At 37.0% G+C, this 22,594-nt stretch overlaps 1 protein-coding gene across 1 annotated transcript in view; it reads right to left on the bottom strand.

The window, feature by feature from the left end:
- Positions 1-4,131: 4,131 nt before the first annotated feature.
- The window catches only part of LOC121387170 (transcription initiation factor TFIID subunit 5-like), a 28,133-nt gene continuing 9,670 nt past the window's right edge, over positions 4,132-22,594 (bottom strand). The window contains exons 9-19 of the mRNA XM_041518195.1: positions 21,253-21,344; positions 19,965-20,084; positions 17,744-17,889; positions 16,945-17,082; positions 15,843-15,924; positions 14,698-14,809; positions 11,476-11,589; positions 10,409-10,463; positions 9,246-9,368; positions 8,159-8,255; positions 4,132-6,545 (exon numbers count right to left, since the gene is read on the bottom strand). Of these exons, the coding sequence (XP_041374129.1) occupies positions 6,428-6,545; positions 8,159-8,255; positions 9,246-9,368; positions 10,409-10,463; positions 11,476-11,589; positions 14,698-14,809; positions 15,843-15,924; positions 16,945-17,082; positions 17,744-17,889; positions 19,965-20,084; positions 21,253-21,344 (1,197 nt within the window). The 3' untranslated portion in view covers positions 4,132-6,427. The remainder of the gene's footprint in view (positions 6,546-8,158; positions 8,256-9,245; positions 9,369-10,408; positions 10,464-11,475; positions 11,590-14,697; positions 14,810-15,842; positions 15,925-16,944; positions 17,083-17,743; positions 17,890-19,964; positions 20,085-21,252; positions 21,345-22,594) is intronic.

The raw sequence follows: 22,594 nt of genomic DNA, 5'->3' as shown, positions 1-22,594 counted from the left end.
TATATATTTTTGCCATTAGCAGCAAGGGATTTTTAAAATTAACTTTCCCAGTAAGGGACAGCAAATACCACATTTGATATACCAGTTGTGGAGCACCAACTGGGACAGAAATGGTCTAGAATAAAGAGAAGAAACAGGCAGTTCTCATCAAGTGGCAGCAATGGATCTTTTACATATGCCTTTATTCACAGGACAGTACATGCCACAGGCTTTAAAACAAGTCAATGGTTGCAATGGGAATATTTAAATTCATCTATCCACTGTCGAGAATCGATCCAGTGATCTATGGGAGTAGTGAATGGTGCTCTACTATATAGCCTGCCCAGTGGAAATAAGTGTGGGCTTAACACCTCCTTAGCCACGATTAATATTTTGTTCTGCCATCATACTCCCTTCCTTTCTATTTCATGTAGCCAAGTCCAAAATCCTTCCCATCTCATAATTTTTTTTTTTTTTTATTGTTTTAAAAAATCTAACAAAACAAGAAAAAACAACCCCCCACCCCCCGTTTCCATCAGTTTTCTAATGACAAAAAAACTATTACATAAAAATTATTCAAAATCAGATATTTGCACAATGCACTGAATGCAGTCTGAAGGTTAAAGTCTGTGCTGCTTAAAGGGACATTCCTGAGTTTTCTGCAATTTTTAAGATGATAGTGACTAACAGAGACTTTTTAACGATTGTAATTAGATATCAAATATAGTTTGCTGCATAATATACATGTCTGATCATTCTAATATTTGTACCAAGTTAAATTTCATATATTTCATCTTTTTTTTTGTACGTATGAAGTTATTTGAAGACAAAATCCAGTTTGGGCTTCTTACAAATATTAAGGCGACCAGAAACACATTGAATATACAGACACTGATATTCTAAACAACAAAAATATAATTAATATGTAAGTTTAATCGTAGAAATATTTTATTAGTCAGAAACATCTTACAATGTAGCAAACTCAGGAATGTCCCTTTAATGACACAAGAGCACACCATTTATTCTTCATCATCTATTGGATGTTAAACATTTCATAATTCATATATAGAGATTAATAAACAAGCTTGTGTGTCATACCGAGTTTACGAAACAAGCATCACAATTTTTGTATTGTCAGAGCGAGAACGAGGGCAATACATGAATCTTGACAAGAGTTTCGTAAAAATTAGTACGACTCGCACAGGAGTGTAATAATTTCTTTATTATCCATATTATTATTTTTTTTATAATGAATAACAAAGACCGCCTCAAATTGTTTCAACCACAGATAGGAGACAACGAAATGACATCGTATTTAACATGCAGAGTCTGAGCTAGGACTGGGGAAGCAATGTCATGTTATGAAGGAAGGAAATGTTTTATTTAACGACGCACTCAACACATTTTATTTACGGTTATATGGTGTCAGACATATGGTTAAAGACCACAGATATTGAGAGAGGAAACCCGCTGTCGCCACTTCATGGGTTACTCTTTTCGATTAGCAGCAAGGGATCTTTTATATGCACCATTCCATAGACAGGATAGCACATAGCACGGCCTTTGATATACCAGTCACAGTGCACTGGCTGCAATGAGAAATGTCATATTGTGTCACTTTCCCAAAATTGCATCATTACACTTATTACGTGTGCTTTGTATGGGTTTTATTACTCTACTCCCTTTTCCCCTTTTCTAAATACTCATAAAAGTGCACCTGTTTTCCAATCACTTAAAATTCTTATATAAACAACACAACACATTTGATAGTTTGTTTTATATACATTTATACATCACAATGTCATTTTATTTACATTTTTTGCAATGTCGTTGTAAACTGTCAACATCATATTAAATTGTTTGAAATAATATTGTAAGTTCTCTATGCTTACTCTGATCTCATAATATCTAAAGGTAGGTTTAAGTGACGTTATAATTGAATACTCATTTAAATACATGTATTAACAAAGTTTGTTTATCAAGTTTGTATTGTTCAACACCACCACTAGAGCACACTGATTTATTAATCATCGGCTACTGATCATGTCAAACATTTGGTAATTTTGACATATAGTCTTAGAGAGGAAACCTGCTACATTTTTCCATTCGTAGCAAGGGATCTTTTATATACACCATCCTACAGACAGGATAGCACATACCACGGCCTTTGATATACCAGTCGTGTTGCACTGGCTGGAACAAAAAGTAGCCCAAAAGGCCCACCGATGGGGATCGATCCCAAAGCGATCGCACATCAAATTAAGCGCTTTATCACTGGGCTCTGTCCCGCCCCTTACTACTACAGTATGACCTCACGCAATCTAAAGACTGGTTTATGTTTAAGTGACCTTTCATCTGTGAATACTCATTTAAATATTAACTAGATGTCACTACTAAAGCACATTGCTTAATTAATCATTGGCTTTTGGTCTTTGATATATACCAGTCATGTGCACTGGTCGAGATGGGGAAAACCCAATCTGAGAGTGGGTCCACTGAGGTGGGTTTTTATCCTATGACCCAAGCACCTCGGGCGAGTGTTCTACTGATTGACTGACTGTTCAGATAATTATTGTCTACATTTTTTTTTTTTTTTAATTTTTTTTTTTAATGAATAAAATGCTAACATAATATAAGTTGTAGAAGCATCATGAGGGGTATATGGCTTTTTATGTACCCTCTATGTGTTCTTTTACCCCGAGCCGAAGGCGAGGGGGTAAAAGAGCACACAGATGATACATAAAAAGCCATATACCCCGAGAGATGCTTCTACAACGACTTTATCTTGCCGACATGTTAAACCATATAGCCAAATAATCAAAATAACGCCAGACAATAATTGTTAACAATTTATTAACGGAGCCGTACCATGCGGATGCGAACGAAATCACTTGCCAGTGACGAAAAATAGTCCACACTAGAGCACACTGATTTATTAATCATCGGCTATTGATCATGTCAAACATTTGGTAATTTTGACATATAGTCTTAGAGAGGAAACCTGCTACATTTTTCCATTCGTAGCAAGGGATCTTTTATATACACCATCCTACAGACAGGATAGCACATACCACGGCCTTTGATATACCAGTCGTGTTGCACTGGCTGGAACAAAAAGTAGCCCAAAAGGCCCACCGATGGGGATCGATCCCAAAGCGATCGCACATCAAATTAAGCGCTTTATCACTGGGCTCTGTCCCGCCCCTTACTACTACAGTATGACCTCACGCAATCTAAAGACTGGTTTATGTTTAAGTGACCTTTCATCTGTGAATACTCATTTAAATATTAACTAGATGTCACTACTAAAGCACATTGCTTAATTAATCATTGGCTTTTGGTCTTTGATATATACCAGTCATGTGCACTGGTCGAGATGGGGAAAACCCAATCTGAGAGTGGGTCCACTGAGGTGGGTTTTTATCCTATGACCCAAGCACCTCGGGCGAGTGTTCTACTGATTGACTGACTGTTCAGATAATTATTGTCTACATTTTTTTTTTTTTATTTTTTTTTTTTTTTAATGAATAAAATGCTAACATAATATAAGTTGTAGAAGCATCATGAGGGGTATATGGCTTTTTATGTACCCTCTATGTGTTCTTTTACCCCGAGCCGAAGGTGAGGGGTAAAAGAGCACACAGATGGTACATAAAAAGCCATATACCCCAAGAGATGCTTCTACAACAACTTTATCTTGCCGACATGTTAAACCATATAGCCAAATAATCAAAATAACGCCAGACAATAATTGTTAACAATTTATTAACGGAGCCGTACCATGCGGACGCGAACGAAATCACTTGCCAGTGACGAAAAATAGTTCAATCAATAAACGAGTTTTTAACTTCAAATGTTTGTAATACGAAATTGTCTGAAACAGATATTACTAACCAAAAAAAAATTAAAAAAAAACCTTTTTTTTTTTATCAGAAATGTATGTAGTAAAAAAAAAAAAATATTAAAAAAAAAAAAAAAAAACAACAACTGATAACACCACGACCGTAATTAGGTGGCCGAGTTCAACATTGCAGCTTTTAAAAGTATTGAAATAGTGTATTTTATAGTAAAAATAAAATTAATTATGTATACTTGATTGATTATCAATGTTATTTATAATCTAATTATTGCTTTAGCATTAACTGGGGCGGCTGGAAACTGTTGGAAATTACAGACGGGGTATAAGAGAATTTGGCTCCGCCCACAGGGGAATAAGGGATTTGTCCAACGGCAAACAACCAATGAGATTAAAGAATTTTACATGAAGGCGAGATAACAGTTTTTGTTCAACAGTTCCTCAACTTGTTAATCTGTCGGAATGAATGGATGAATGAATGGATGGATGGATGAATGAATGAAGATATGAATGCAGGCTTAAGATGGATGAATCGATGGATGGATGGATGAATGAATGAACACATGAATGCAAGCTTAACAAGAATGAATGGATAAATGGATGAACGGATGAATCGATGGATGGATGGATGGATGAATGAATTAATATATGAATGCATGCTTAACACAAATGAATGAATGAATGATGGATTGATGGATGGGTAGATGGATGAATGAACGAACATATGAATGCATGCGTAACACAAATGGATGAATGAAAGATTGAATGAATGAATGAATGAATGATTGATTGAATGGAATGAATATTAACATCACTCAACACCAATGGGTATTGGCAGTGTTCGAGATTAACGGTATCCCAGTATCCCGGGGATACCAGAATTTAATTTTGGATACCAGACTTCAAGAACCCAGTATCCCACCGGGATACCATATACGGTTCTTGTTTTTTTTAATCCTGCATTTTTATTTTTTGCTGAAACAGTGAAAGTCATCATTTACTGGTGAAGTTAAGTAACAGTATTTTTGAGCTCTTACTCAGTCTCATGCTATGCCGTAAAAAATATCTCCCCCAACTCGTACTCAGTCTAATGCTGGGAACCGATAAATCGCTATTGTTCTTGTTGGATGTTTCCTCCTTTCAAATTTTATTGAGATATTGATCGATTCCACATCTGCAGAAAATTGATACAGGTAGGTTTATCTTTAGTAATGTCACAAACACTTATTGATTACGGTACTGCTAAATATTAATTTATGTCAACATTACGCAAAAATAGATGCAGCAAATCTTTTTGCCAATTCCGTTTGATTGCTAATTTCACGAATTCTGCGATTTTGATTGCGGTGTAGCAATAGATTGGGAACGAGAACGGTGTCGTCCAAATTTGTTATGATGTTATTTATGAATTTCATTTAAGTGGGATACTAAATTCTCAGGTGGGATACCAGATTCTGAATTGTTAATACGGTATCCAACTGGGATACTGCCCAAAACTTTTAATCTCGAACACTGTATTGGGTGTCTAACATAGGGTAAATGTGACTGCTGCCTCAACAAAGATTATAAGACTACACCAGTATACCAGTGACACATGCAGGAGACCGAGCAATTGTGAACAATTTGACTGGTACCATTGTCTTCTGTCACATCACATTCATATGAGGTTAGGTGCAAAAACCAGTGTAGCGAGCAACCACATCGCTCACCCTCTCAAACATGACTCAGTTGTGAAGCACTAATTATAAAGGGAGACAACTCCTTGAAATCTTCCTGCACCACAAATGCTTTGCCAGTATTTCTGACAGCTCATCCATTGAGCAATATAACTTCCTCCCGAGTCCTTCCAAGCCCACACAAGCATGCTGAATGCATCATCTTTCATTTGAATTTTTTTTTTTTTTCCCCATGCTTGTACGTTATTCCAATTACGGGCCAAGCACACTACCCTGGAAGCACACTGGTCAGCTATTTGGACTGTCTGTCCAGGACAGTGGTGACTGCTTGCTTATCACCTTTTCAAATGACATGAGTCATCTTCAGCTCTCCTTTATTTATATGACAGCTTATAAGTTCACGTTTTAGCAATGATAAGGCACATCAAGGCATTAACTCCATGTCAATCTAAAGATATCACCAGTCCATCTCCATATTAAAAATTCAACTTGAGCCCAATGAATCTTTGGACATCAACATGGAAGTTTATATGCATACTTTTTCATCTCTGTGGTGAAACTTGCACATTTATTTTTTTCATTGTTTCTGATGAAGTGATAAGACTTGACAGCTGCGGTGGCAGTACTCATGGTGGGTGCCACCGGTGGGGCAGGATATGCTCACCTTTCGCGAACACCTGATATCACCACTGTTATGACAGTGATTCATGAGTGCATGTCATCAGACATCACTGTACCGCTACATCAAGACATCAACTCCAGATGCAGTGAGTGTTTGGACATCAAGATTAATCTTGTAGGTGTCCAACTTGCCATTATTATGGCACAATCTGCTTAGCAACATCAAGGCATCAGTAGGAAGTTATCAAATTGTCCTCCACATCAACTCAATGCCCAGGGAAAGAGACCGGATACATCAAGATGGAACTAAAGCACCACTTGCTAGTAGGAGATTCCTCCGAGTGAAATGTAAAGCCAGCACTGGTGTCGCCTTGGTATAGTAGGTGTCGATCAGCAGAGATGGATTGTCATTTCTGAAATAGAAAGAAAAAAAACTTAATTTTAAAGACTACTATATCATATAGCAATTGTACATATATAGGCAGGACTTTTTTTAATCAGAGATGGTGTGTCCAGGGACTTTTTGTTTGGGGGGGGGGGGGGGGGCAACTCAGTAGTTAATAGTCTAAAACTCCGTAAATGGTTAAGAAGAGAATTTTCTTTAAGTTTCTATAATTTATTTCTGAAAGTTTTTGCCTGGTGTCATTTCTCAAATGGAAATTTAAAAAAAAAAAAACTTTTCTTAAAAATAAAATAATATATAGCAATTGTACATGCATAGAGCTTGTGATTTTTAAATCATGACTAGTGTGTTTTAAAAGTGACTGATCCCGTGGTTAGTGTCAAGAGAATTCTATTCCACAGGACTTGAAATCTGTCCAACAACCAAAGGTCTAAGTAGTAAGTCTTCATTATAGAATCTAACCAAAGCCAATGTTATACCATAGGCAGATTAGTTTTCATTCACTTCATTCAGTAGGAATGTTCACTGCAAAATAAAGTTAACGTTTGTTGGACTTATTAGTCATCAGCTGATGGATGTCAAACATTTAATAATTATTACATACAGTCTTAAGATGAAGGAAGAAGGAAATGCTTTATTTAACGACGCACTCAACACATTTCATTTACAGTTATATGGCATCAGACATATGGATAAGAACCACACAGATATTGAGAGAGGAAACCTGCTGTCGCCACTTCATGAGCTACTCTTTTTTATTAGCAGCAAGGGATCTTTTATATGCACCATCCCACAGACAGGGTAGTACATACCACGGCCTTTGATATACCAGTTGTGGTGCACTGGCTGGAGCGAAAAATAGCCCAATGGGCCACCGACAGGGATCGATCCCAGACCGACCGCACATTAAGCGAGCGCTTTACCACTGGGCTATGTCCCGCTCCTGTCTTAAGATGAAACCCAATAAATATTTCCCCTGACAGCAAGAGATCTTTTTTATGCACTTTCCCCAAGGACAGAACAGCACATACCACAGCCTTTCTCTCTCTCTATTTCTGTCTTTCTCACTATATATATGTCTCTGCCTTGTAGTAGTAAAGTGCTCGTCTGATGCATGGTCAGTCTAGGATCGATCCCAGTTTGTGGGCCACTGGGCTTTTTTTCATTCCAGCCAGTGCACAACGACTGGTATATATATAAAGGCTATGGTATGCTCTATCCTGTCTGTGAGATGGTGCATATAAAATATCCATTGTGACTAATGGAAAAATGTAGCAAGTTTCAGGTCTAAGACTATATGTCAGAATTATCAAATGTTTGACATGTAATAGCTGATGGTCAATAAATATTAATGTGTTCTAATACTAATGGTATTGTTAAAAAATCAACACACTTTTAACTCTTATCTCGTGACTCTTTCTCTGTCTTTTTCTCTCTACCTGTCTGGCCTGTGAATATTTTTTTTATGGAGCACTGGCTGGAATGGGAAATAATCAAATGGGTCCACCAAGAGGACATGATCCCGTGACCCATCACACTCCAATGGAACCTTTGAATCATTAACAGACAACCCGCTACAAACCGAGTGAAGTAAAGGAAAGTATTGTTCAAAGTAAAACTCACATGACTACTGCACTGGGAATTGTGGGGTCGGCTTCAGTATCTTGTTCTTCGTAGATCTTGTGGATGTCCCACAGCTTTACTGTGTTGTCAAGTCCACCTGTAACAAGTGCATACATATACAACAGATCAGAAACACAACCAGACCGAATAAAAAAAAATTGGGGGGGGGGGGGGGGTGCAGAAGATTATTTTATATGCCCACCACACACAAAATTTATTTTTATTTAATTTATGTAACTCTTATGAAAAATAAACAAATCTCCCTATTGTTCAGGGCCCTGTTTCATGAACCAACCTTAGCTCTAAGATTATCTTAAGTGCACAACTACCGTATGCACTTATAATGATCTTAGCACTAAGATTGTTTCATAGAACAGGGCTTTTTTTTTTTTTTAAATTAACATTAAGGGTGTATCCAGCTTATCCTTTAAACTATTGACTAATTTATGACCAAAAAAACATGTTGAAAAGGTATAAGCTTATAACCTTTGCTCACATATTTTCACTTGACAAGTTCATAAAATAATGTTCATATGTGAAAGCACAAGTATTTGGCTAATTCTGTGGGATTTTTAAACTGTAATAATATTTTAGAATAATAAATATTGTACAAAATTATGCAAATAAATCGATAAAGTTAGGCTTACTTTCACACATTAGTGACCAGATTACTGACCACAATTCAAACGCTGATTGAAAATTACATATTTGTGAAACAAATGGCAATGATACAAGCACCTGTCGCGATTATAGAGACAAGGACTGTGATGTGGAAGTGGGACAGCAAAAGGAGTACAAAGATAGGAAGAGTTGCCAGAATGAGATGGACAAATTTAAATCAAAAGAAAGGAAAGGGGAATATAAGATGGCAACAAGAGACAACCATCTGTAGCAGTTATAGAGACAAGGACTGTGATATGGAGATGGACAGAAAAAGGAATTGGAAAAACAGGAAGAATTGCCAGAATGAGGTGGCATGAAATGGAATTAAAAAAAAAAAAAAAAAAGTAAAGAGAGAAGTGGAATTCAAAAAGGGATGAAAAAAATACACCCACACCACCCCACCCTGATCCTACTAGTTTATTACCTGATGCAAGTACTGCTCCATCCCGACTGAAGCACAATGAGTACACGGTTTGTTTGTGACTCTTCATCTGGGCTATCATGTTACCACTGGCCAGGTCCCACATAACCACCATCTGATCGGCACCTACACAGAAAGGCAAGAATGCTTTAAAGGCATACTATCACAGATTTAAGGACATTATCTCTCTCAAAATGGATAATAAATAAAAATTACATTAATTATTGGAAACCAAATCTAGCTGTCACATCACCGTAACTGAATCATGATGCAGTGAAATCCATATCATCCCTCTTGGCAATTTTATTTTTTGAATTATGGACCATCTCCATAATTCAATTATTTTTACAAAATGTCATTAATAAAGGAGTATGGTGTTTATGAAGATGGTTGAATAAAGTACATTTAGAGACAAATCAAATTATTTTTCTTCAGGTAATACTTTGTTAGACCATTAAATAAGTCAGTGGTCTGTGACAATATGCCTTTAAATTATGGCTATTTGGTGTCTGACTGGAAATAGAAAATAAAATCTGGATAAATGTTGGGGTTTTTTTTGTTCCTGCTAAGAAAATATGGCCTGCTGAAATAGAACAGTATGGAATAATGGGAGGGCTTGAGATAGTGTGTAGAAAAACACAGGACCTCAGAAATATATTTCACAGCATTATGGAAGGAAGGAAATGTTTTATTTAATGACGCACTTAACACATTTTATTTATGGTTATATGGCATCGGACATATGGTTAAGGACCACAGAGATATTGAGAGAGGAAACACACTGTCGCAACTTCATGGGCTACTCTTTTCGATTAGCAGCAAGGGATCTTTTATATGCACCATCCCACAGACAGGATAACACATACCACGGTCTTTGATATACCATGGTGCACTGTTTGGAGCGAGAAATAGCCCAATGGGCCCACCGATGGGGACCGATCCCAGACCGACCGTGCATCAAGCGAACGCTTTACCACTGGGCTATGTCTAGCCCCAGCATTATGGAATTATGAACTACCATAAATACCAAATGATATAATCGTTTTTCGCAGACTGCTTTTTTTTCACCTTGAACATATGGTTATTTTGACACTCCAAAATTATTTATTACATCAACAGATTGAAATGAAAGCCAAGGTTTAATGGGTTTTCAAAGACAGACTTACCCGAAGAGACCAAATACCGTCCATCTGGTGAAAAGCACAAACAGTAAACTGCATCCTAGAAAATACAGTAAAAACGTAATTAGAAGTATAACACAAAAGGATTGAATAACTGTTACAACTAGCTTGTCTAGTATTCCCCTTCACTCCCCCACCACCATCATACGAATCAACACATTTGATATGAAGTTTGTGATGTAGCACTATTTTCTTACACACCCGATGGTGAGAACATCATGTGTTATTTTTGATAACACAGAGTTGTTTACATACGTATGTGTGTTAACAATTTCAAGACATACAACTGGCTGCTCCTAGGTGATGACCAGGTCACCAGTGTCATGCATCCAATGAAAAACAACACAGTGGAAATAGATTACACTGTGACATATAGTTAACCTGACAATCATGTGTCTGTGACACATAAGTTAGCTACAAGTGCAACAGCTGTAAATAACTTTTAGTCGAAAAAGATGTTAAAATGTGCTTAAAACCTGCTTTCTGAGGATATGTAAGAAATAGAATAATACATTTGTGTCCGTTGGATACCATTTATCTCACAACTCATTGTTTAAAAACATATCAAACTCGCTTTCGCTCGATAGATACATTTTAAAACAACTCGTGAGATAATTGGTATCTAACGGCCACTCATGTATTATTCTCTATATATTACATTTGCTTTAAAAGATTCACTGTCAGCTGAATGTTTGATCTAGCAGTTACAACAATGTTGAAATGTTGAAAAATTAAAGTTTGTTTTGTTTAACGACACCACTAGAGCTCATTGATTAATCATCATTTGCTATATAGTAATTCTGACATATACTCTTGGAGAGGAAACCCGCTAATTTTTTTCATTAGTAGCAAGGATCTTTTATATGCACCATCCCACAGACAGGATAACACATACTACAGCCTTTGATATACCAGTCGTGGTGCACTGGTTGGAATGAAAAACAGCCCAATGGACCCACTGATGGCGATCAATCCTAGACAGTGCACATCAGGCGAGTGCTCTACCACTGGGCTAACACTGAATTGCACGTTGCTCCCAGTATGTTAATTACCTTGTGACCGGTCATTATCCGAACACACGACCCATTCAGCACATCCCAGAGTCGAACACACTTGTCACTACTCCCAGTTGCAATGTAGTTGGAATTCGGGTGAAACTGTACACACTGTAATGGAAAATTCATTTAATGAGAACCAAAAAGAGTGAGGGAGAAAGACAAAAGATGAAGTCATATAAAGTAGGTATCTTGATATAATTGAAGATTAAAGCCATCTCATAATGCTGTTGGGATGTTCAGACTGAATGCACCCATAAATCTAGATAGGATGTGAAAAGAAACCCGCCGTATTTAAATGAATACAAAGTTCCTGCTGTTATAAATATATTTTACTCTATTTTGATAGGATTACCGTATGTCGTTAAAAAATGTACTGTCATCCTTCGATAAACCTCACGAAATGATGTCATTATACCAGTTGGGACGTCACTACGTAAAACCGGTCATGGAAAGGATGTTAAACTGATTTATGTGCGTTTTTAACGAAATAGGTTGCTATTTGTCAATATAAGAATTGTTTGTCCTTTTTTTTGTGAATTTACTGATGTATAACAGTCACAAATTTAGTATAAAACTGCTTCTATGTGATGCAGTTTTATAGAATTTGTGACTGTTATACAATAATAAATTCACAAAAAATGTCAAATAATTATAAGACTTATAATTAAAAAAAACATTAAAATTATTCTGGTAGAAAGAATTATGGGAACACTTTGTAATGTAAACTAAATTTTAATTAATTACTTGTTTACTAATTTAATGCAGAAATACATGTATGACATATATTGATGCAAGTCACTGTTTGAAAAAGCTATATTCATTACGCTCTTATCTTAAAGTGCTGTGCCAGACCATACACTAAAATTTCAAATTCCACAATTAAATGCTTTCTTAATTCATTGCAATAATATTTTACACCGATATGTAAATCAATAATTACGAAAATGCCCCATAAAAGTATTAAAACATCACTCCCGTAGAACACTGCCGGAAACGACAGAGTAAAATTCTCGGTAAAAACATTTGCCTGTAAATAGCCATGACGTCACGAAGGGAACGCGCTTCACAGAAACCTACCACGAGATGACTTCCAGCGCAAGCGAAAGTGGGACCGACAGCGACTGCCAAGCTCATTGATCATGCGATTCTTCTTTCGATAATGAATACTGTAGTAATGACGACTGGACTAATATTTGTGCAACACAACAAATAATGCCTTATCAGTTTGAACCTGGAACATCTTCCGACGAACCACCGGCCTGACAGATGACGATGAAAATGGTCGTGGAGACAGCTTACCACTAATTTACAACTTTTATTCTTGTTTTGTTCTTTAGCTTTTCGTGCGAATTATTTTGCTACACTGTATGTTCTAATACTTGTGATGTAGTAGAGAAGACGATAAATAACTCTTGAATTCTACGAGTCAAGTGGACCCGATATCGGTAATTTTAAGAAATAAACAAAAACGACTTTTAGTCCGTCCCATCCCTCTATGAAGATGGGTTTTTTTTTAATGAACAATTTCAGTTTAGTTTGACGTAAAAAAAAAAGTAAAAGTGTTTTGGAAATAACAAAACAATACTATTTTTTTGTGTGCAGTTGTGAAAACAGTCTGCTCAGAAATAAATAACTTATAGCACATTCCATAGTATGAAAAAAGGTTTTCATTGTGGGAAGGTATAGTAAAATTAATTTAATGTATTTATAGTCTGTTTTACAGGGAACGCCTTTTTTCATACTATGGAATTTACAAGTCATTTATTTCTGAGCCGATTGTTTTGGGGTTTTTTCTTTTTTACAAAAAAACCCTACATTTTTGTAGGATGGGACGGACTAGGCTATTGATACTTACTTGTTTGTACTTTATTGTTTTAATGTTTTCGAACTGTAAAGAAAAATCTCACAAATGAACGAGATGCAAACAACAACAAATCGGATCTCGATGATTGCACGAAGCGTGCATGAAAAAACAAACTGACCGGAGTTGAAAGTATAACGCAATTTGGGACATTGACGATATGCACCCCAAGGTCGTTTCGGTGTGGATGGCATCGGCTGTTGTCATTTGTTTTGTGTCGCAGAAAAATTGTTGGTACGGCATCTTTTTTTAAAAGTCATAACACATGGTATTCCCATATCTCGCTTAAGCCAACAAGCCAGTTCGGACGAATCGAAACTAAAGTGCCTGCAGTCAACGGTCCCCGGCATTTTCTTCCTGTCCAGTATTTTCACGTTGTTTTAATCAAATTCACACACAGATTATTCACAGCAACATTACTAGGAAATGCGTGAAGACTAAATTTATCGGCTTTTGTATTGCTACAGCTGCCAACAACACGCCGTTTAACCATAATAAACACAAAAGAAGCAATGAACAATGGCGCTGACTATCGAAAGGAGTTCCCTTCATGACGTCACGGATCAAATCTTACGGAAATTCCCGAAACGAATTCAGCTGGTTCTGTTTTTCAAGGGAATATTTTTAAATGGAAAATATACCGGTATATAATTTTTTTACATTTTTTTTTTTAATTTTCTAATCATATTAAATAATATCTTGATTGATATAGCTCAATACATCATACATCTGGAACAGCACTTTAAGTCACCCCAACAATAAACTTTAACTCTAAAATAGATATACGGTAAGTATACTAAGTTAAATCAGTCAAGACACATTTTATACAATTTATGATTGCCATTATTTCACAACAAAAATATCCAAATATACAACCAAAAGTCAAAACAAACAAAAACAATGATATACTGGCTTAACCAAAAAAACACACAACTTTTTTACAGAAAATTAAGAGATTATGTGAGAAAATTGTAAATGAGTTTATGCAATATTTACATGTAGGTATGGTTCCTTTTTTTTGGCAATGAATATTAAAATTGACTTTGGTTTTCTCTTTTTTTATAAAAAAACATCTCTGACACATACACGTTGTCATCCGAGGACACCCACTATATTTTCCATTAGTAGCATGGGATCTTTCATATGCACTTTCCACAGACAGGCAAGCATATACCATGGCCTTTGTTCAGTTTAGCGCATTGGTCGGAATGCGAAAAACCCCAATCAGCTGAATGGATCCACCAAGCTGGTTTGATCCTACAAAGCAAGCACCTAAAGCGAGCACTCAACCAACTGAGCTAAATCCCACCCAAAATTGGAGAGACAGGACAGAGTCGTATAAAATAACATCTTACGTCGACATCAGACAAATGACCCGCTAATATCCTGATTGGCTGGTAGTGGTCAGTCGTCCATAATCGAGCTGTGCGGTCATGTCCACTTGAAACGAAGTAGTGACCATGAGGACTTTTAAGAAAAAATGGAAAAAGAAAAAAAACAATTATTAAAATATAGACAATCATCTTTATGTTAACCTCTGCAAGGTTTCTGCCAGAGGGTTAAAATGGGTATGGCACCATACACAAATATTTTTGCAGATTTAATTTTTTTTTAAGTTAACCTTTTGACAAAATTGATTACTCTTAACATTATTGTAGGATTTTTTTAAAACTCTAACCCTTATTTTTAACCCATTTTCTTTCTGGGGGAGGAACCCCCATACCCTCTGAATTCAATTCCATAGTGCCACACCCAAAAATTTCTTTCTGGCAGAAACCCTGCTGTTATTTCAACAGACTAGGGTATCTCAAAGTTGAGAAATTTTTCTTCCTGGTATAATTTTCACTAATAAATGTTAGTGTCATGCACCGGCCTCGGTGGTTAAGCCATCGGACATAAGGCTGGTAGGTACTGGGTTCACAGCTTGGTACCGGCTCTCACCCAGAGAGAGTTTTAACGACTCAATGGGTAGGTGTAAGACCACTACACACCCTCTTCTCTCTCACTAACCACCAACAACTAACAGCTAACCCACTGTTCTGGACAGACAGCCCAGATAGCTGAGGTGTGTGCCCAGGACAGCGTGCTTGAACCGTAACTGGATATAAGCACGAAAATTAGTTGAAATTAAAAAAGTATTATGCTTTTTGTGAATACTTAATCTGACCACCAACCTATTGCATTTTCCCCTATTCCTACTGGCCAAATCATCAATGGATCTCTTTTGGTAGTGATATGTATGCATGAGCACAAAGGTAAAGCTTATTTTGTTTGACACCACCACTAGTAAACATCAATTAATTAATCGCCAGCCATTGGATGCGAAACATTTGCTAATTCTGACATATAGTCTTAGATAGGAAACACAATACATTGTTCCATCAGTAGCAAGGGATCTTTTATATGCACTATCCCACACACAGGACAACACACACCATGACCTTTGATATACCAATTGTGGAGCACTGGTTGGAATGGGAGAAAAACAAGTATACCATACCTAAACTGAACATCCCACACCGGGTAGTTATGTCCCTTGTAACAAACTAGACTGGTCCATGTCAGCAGACTCCAAAGTCGAACTGAAAAGAAATAATTTTAAAAACCCCACTTTTTTAATCATGTAGAAATAAAAAATCTTTATTTTGCAAGGGATATTTTGATCGATGTTTTTGTTTGTTTGTAATTTTAAAAACATGCACTAGCATTAACACCCCCCTCACCTACCCTAACTAGGGAGGGTGTAACATTTAAAAAAGGCACCTGTAGTATATAGCCATGGGTGCAACATTTGAAAAGGGCATATACAGTATTAGAAAATACATTAACGTGCGTTACATAGATGACAATAATTCCCTGAAACATCAAGATGGTACTTTATCCACACTAAAAACAATTTCATAATTCAGGATTTCTGCCAGATGGTAAAATGGGTATGGCGCCATACCCAAATTGCTTTGCAGATTTTTTTTTTTTAAGTTGACCTTTTGACAAAATTAATGACTACGATTTTCTTAACCCTAACCCTAGACCTAACCCATTTTTTTTCTGGGGGAGGTCCCTCCTCCCCTCAAAACTCCTACCGACTGCGATTGTATTCAGCACACACATTGTAAATTAAAATATTCAATTCCATAGTGCCATAACCAAAAATATCTTTCTGACAGAAACACTGTCATTTTATTTTTTTCTCAAGGCACTTCAAAATTGGAGGAAGTATGTAGGGGTGGGGGAATGGATGGAAGTGGTGGACACGCAAACATCATCCCCTGGATCCGTGTCTGGCACTTGTGAAAACTGTTAATGACTGTAAAGGACCCCTTATACCCCATGCTTAACCTCAAGTAGCATGTAGGTAAGCCATTAATTACATTGTGGACAGAAAAGCTTCCATTAGTATATCACAAACTGACAAGGCTAGCTCTTATCTATTTAACATCAAAACTTGCAAAAAAAACCCACCTTTATTTTCCAACAAAATTTTAATTTCAAAATTACAACAACAAAACCCCAAGTATGAGTTATCAAAAATAATGAATGAATGTTCTCACTAACGGGTGTGTAAGAAAGTACTTTTAATCGTCATTTTTGAATGTACTCACTTGTTCCGTCCTCCGAACAGGACACCAGGTAGTTCTTGTCGTGGCTGAAGCTCATCGAGTAGACCGGTCCCGCGTGACCCAGCAGCACCTTCGAGTCTGACGCCGTGTCGCTGTCCATCATACGCTCCAGAACATCGTCTGCAAAAGAAAGGAATGTTTCATCAATGAACGTTAAACTCTGTTTTGTTTGAAGAGACTTTCCTGAGTTCTCTATCATTATAAGATGTTTTCGATAAACAACTAAAATTACACTTTAGATAAATGTGTCTATAACCAGTGTGTTTCCGACCTGCCAAGAAGACTTGTATACCGGAGCATAACATTTTGATGAGATTTAGTTGAAGTGCGTGACGTCAAACTACATCTGTGCTAATCACAATGTTATCAGTGATGTGACTTCAGAATTTTAATTTAGTAAATATAAAATTAAAATATTATTTTAGAAGTGTTATAGGCAGTCTTGACAAATGCTTTACCAACTCAGCTAGATCAGAAAAAGTTGGTTTTGTTTAACGACACCACTAGAGCACACTGATATATTAATCATGGGCTATTGGATGTGAACCATTTGGTAATTTTTACATAGTCTTAGAGATGAAACCTGCTACATTTTCCATTAGTAGCAAGAGATCTTTTATATGCATCATACTACAGACAGGGTAACACATAACACAGCCTTTGATGTACCAGTTGTGGTGCACTGGCTAGAACGAGAAATAGCCCAATGGGCCCACCGATGGGATCAATCCTAACAGCTAGATGAGACAACCTTCTTAAGCAAATAACGACATCAACTGACCAGCCTCTCTGTCAATGATTTCCAGCTCGTCCGGAGGTTTCATGGATCGCAGTTTATTCGGCGTCAAGGTGAACACACGAATCTTGGAGTCAGCAAAGCCAGCACAGATTAGTTTCGAATCCTCCGAAATGTCTACTGATGTCACTCTGGGAGACAAAAACCATTAACATTTTATTAAAACTGCTGTATCTTGAAAAAATATTTTTTTTATTATATATAAGCATTTTAATTAAAACAAATGATTAACTGTTGTTTAAATCCTGAGTTATGCTTAGTGATGTTCTTAGGTTGACGACAGTCACTTTCCGCACCCTTGTTTTGGCTTCGTACACAATAAATATAGCATATCTACACATATTTTCACTTGAAATCCATATTTCGTAAAAGGTACAATTTTTTAATTACAAGATTTTCTTCAAACAAATCCAGGTGCATTAGTAATGTGCAAACAGAAAATTTTCAATAGCAATTTTGCATTGGTATTTTCCCAGCATTATGAAAAGGCTGTTTACAGGTGGGTATTTTTTATTTTTCATAATTCTGGAAAAAATACTATGTTTGAATTTTAAAAGATGAAAGAAATAAAAAGTACCTTTTGTCGAATATATCATATAAATAGATTTACTGTTGGATATGTTATATTTATTGTGTTCGCAGCCAAAACAAAGGTGAGAAAAGTGACTGTCGGCGACATTAATGATCAATTATAATCAAAATTTGATTTGGTGGAATTTACTTATGTTACAATCAATTACAAACATCCATAATTGATTGTCATGAAAACAATTACCGGTAACTGTAACTGTTCCTAAAGCTTAGGTGAGGGAATTGCTGGAGTTTGTGTTTCTTTTCAAATATACATAAAAAAAGACGTATTGATTAGGTTTTAAAGATAAAAGGAGTGATTTGTAAGATCTATTCAGGGAACATTTTGTTCAGTATTGTGCTGCGATTTCCCACACAAGTTTTAGAGATCACTACACAATTTTACAAAACATTAAACAGTAGTTGCTAATCATTTTTCAATTGACCAGAGACCTAATTCACGAAACTCTCACAACTTTGCGATCTCACAGTGCAATGCTAAAAGTTTTGCAAAGAGGATGCTTTGTTGTCTAACACAGCCTAAGAGACCTTTGTGAATTAGGCACCAGAAATGTCCCTAATCAAAATTTTCAAAACAAAATGTTCCCTGCTATTTCAGTTAAATGATCGGCAGAGGTTTGATCCTATGACCCACTGGCCTTGGTGGCGATGTGGTTAGGCCATCGGTCTACAGGCTGGTAGGTAATGGGTTTGGATCCCAGTCGAGGCATGGGATTTTTAATCCAGATACCGACTCCAAACCCTGAGTGAGTCTCCGCAAGGCTCAATGGGTAGGTGTAAACCACTTGCACCGACCAGTGATCCATAACTGGTTCAACAAAGGCCATGGTTTGTGCTATCCTGCCTGTGGGAAGTGCAAATAAAAGATCCTTTGCTGCTAATCAGAAAGAGTAGCCCATGTAGTGGTGACAGCGGGTTTCCTCTCAAAATTTGTGTGGTCCTTAAACATATGTCTGACGTCATATAACCGTAAATAAAATGTGTTGAGTGCGTCATTAAATAAAACATTTCTTTCTTTTTCTTTTTGATCATATGACCCAAACATCCCAGGCAAATGCTCTATCAACTGAGGAAGGAAGGAAATATTTTATTTAACAACGTACTCAACATATTTTATTTACCATTATATGGTGTCGGACATATGGTTAAGGACCACACAGATATCGAGAGAGGAAATCCGATGTCGACACTTCATGGGCTACTCTTTTCGATTAGCAGCAAGGGATCTCTTATATGCACCATCCCACAGACAGGGTAGTACATACCACGGCCTTTTTTATACCAGTCGTGGTGCATTGGCTGGAATGAGAAACGGTTATATGGCATCAGACATATGGTTAAGGACCACACAGATATCGAGAGAGGAAACCTGCTGTTGCCACTTCATGGGCTACTCTTTTCAATTAGCAGCAAGGGATCTTTTATATGCATCATCCCACAGACAGGGTAGTACATACCATGGCCTTTGTTACACTAATTGTGGAGCACTGGCTGGAACGAGAAATAGCCCATGGGCCCACCGACGGGAATCGATCCTAGACTGATCGCGCATCAGGCGAGCGCTGTACCACTGAGATAAACTCCGCCCCCAACAACAGAAATGACAGACTGTTACCCCTGATTGGAGTTGAGTAAAGTGTAGAAGCAGACGGATGGCGGGTGGGTTCGGTCAACTTTAGCTCTCTTTGTGGCCTCTCTGAACGCACTTATCTTCTCCAGCTTGTCACAGTCTTTACTGTAAAACAAATAACACACATCATGTACTGCAAAACATAAAACTCACTCCATGGCCAAAACGAACAACAGCATCAAATACTATACATTTCACATCTTATTGTCTGGTTTGGTATCTGGTTATATGTGTTGGGGTAGGGCTTGGTGGGGGTGATTAGACTGTCACTAAATAACACACAAGATGGCCTAAACAGACCATAGAAACATAAACATGTACATACCAGTAATTAAAATTTTACATCTTATTGTTTGTGGTTTAATATGGTTATCTGTGTTTGAGAAGGGGTGGGGTGATGGTGGTTAATTGTCACCAAATAACACACAAAATTGCAAAAATAAAACATAGAAATAAACATTACATAATTGACATTTTACATCTTACCAGGGTTTGAACTTAACAGCAGCACCGACAGTAATTGCCGTCATTGAGATATAAATTGCCATAGGTAGAGAGCATCACTGATGGCACTTTTGTGCTGTTGATAAAGCTCATCAACAATGGCAAAACATACACACCTGGTGTACATTATCTGCCAGTATTTAACATTTGCACATTTGAAATGTCTACATATAACATGATAGCCTTTCAGTCAGGTTTATTTGCTGCAAATATAACTTTTTTTAAATTGCCATAGGCAGGCTCAAAACTGCCGTCGGTGGACTTTTTCACCCATGGCAATTCTTTTAAATATTGCCATGGGAGACAAATTCTTAAGTTCAAGCCCTGTTTTATTGTCTGTGTTCTTGTGCATTATCTATTTAGGGGCAGGGGTGGTAGTGGTTGGTTTTTTTCCACATCAACAAATAAACTCGTCTTTTACAGACCAGAAAATCATGGTCTGACACATTAGCCGTTATTAATTAAATGCATGTGCAAGAAGAGGTGGTCTGCAGTGTAACGGTCTTAAAAAGCTGCAATCTGTAACAAGAATTTTGCAGAATTAAATGTCTCGCCTACCATTAAAAAGAATGTGGTGCATGTTTGAGATTATGTCATAAAGACGTTATTACCCATGTGTGTTTCAGTATCGTCAATATCACATAGTAGAAATAAACATAATATATGATATTGATGATACCGAAACACACTCTGGTAATAACCTCTTTCTATTGAGTTTCCCTAATGCTAGCTATCTTCATGGTTGAAAACAGAGGGTCAATCTACTTACAGTTCGGGGAGAGGTATTCGTGTATTCGATGGAGCATTTGGGTCGTTTTTAGATTTTCTCATGAGCAAGGGATCTTTCTTAGCTTTCTTTTTCTGTAATATGAAAATAGATAAAACTTTTATAACAATACATCTCTTACAAAATCTTATTTGTTAATTTCTTTTTCTGTAATATGAAAATAGATACAGCTTTTACAACAATACTGTGATCTATTACAATATCTTATTTGTTAATTTCTTTTTCTATAATATGAAAATGTGTAACACTTATGCCAACATCAAATAAAAAGTTAAGTTTGTTTTGTTTGAAATCACTAGAGGACACTTTCAGATTTGCCTTTACTTAAGTTTGACACCCAATAGCCGACGTATTTTTCATGCTGGGGTGTCATTAAACAATCCTTCATTCATTCATTCATTCACTAGAGGACACTGGTTAATTGGTAATTCTGACACATGGTCTTCAGAGGAAACAAACTCCATTTTTTCATCATCAACACCAAGGGATCTATAAGCACATTCTCACAGACAGAACAGTCCATACCATGGCCTTTAATGTACTAGCAACGGGACACTGGTTGGGATGGGAAAATAACTTGTCTAATGATAACCCAACATATTTTAATCAACAGCTATTAAACATTAAACAAATAGCAAGTCCAACATATAGTCTGCAAAATAAAAGAAGAAACCTACAGCCTTCACATAAGCTACACTTACGGGGCAAAGGTGCCTTTCATCTGCCCTTTCCAATAAACAGGACAGCACATACCATAGTTTTTCAAGGACAAGGGGCACTTGTTGAAACAAGAAATAGATAATGCCAATATGTCTGTAAAAAGCTTTAAAATTCTTTGCTTCATACTATTTTATATATATATATATGTCTGAAACAAGCAGGGCTTGAATCCCCTGCACCCCTCCCTTGGATGTTAAAGTTTGTTTTGTTTAACGACACCACTAGAGCACATTAATTTATTAATCATCGCCTATTGGATCTCAAACATTTGGTGTTTTTTACATATAGTCTCAGAGGAAACTCGCTACATTTTTCCATTAGTAGCAAAGGATCTTTCATATGCACCATCCCACAGACAGGACAGCACATACCACAGCCTTTGATATACCAGTGATGGTGTACTGGCTTGAACGGGAAATAGCCCAATGGGCCCACTGATAGGGATTGATCCCAGACCGACCGCGCATCAAGTGGGCACTTTACCACTGGGCTACGCCCCACCCTTGGCTAGAACAAGATCCCTGACCGACCGCGCATCAAGCGAGCGCCTTACCACTGGGCTTCGTTCAATACCCCCACCCCCCACCCCTCCACCCCGGATGTG

The sequence above is a fragment of the Gigantopelta aegis genome, chromosome 13 (assembly GCF_016097555.1).
Source record: "Gigantopelta aegis isolate Gae_Host chromosome 13, Gae_host_genome, whole genome shotgun sequence".
Classification (NCBI taxonomy): domain Eukaryota; kingdom Metazoa; phylum Mollusca; class Gastropoda; order Neomphalida; family Peltospiridae; genus Gigantopelta; species Gigantopelta aegis.
This window is presented reverse-complemented; position numbering and strand designations above follow the sequence as displayed.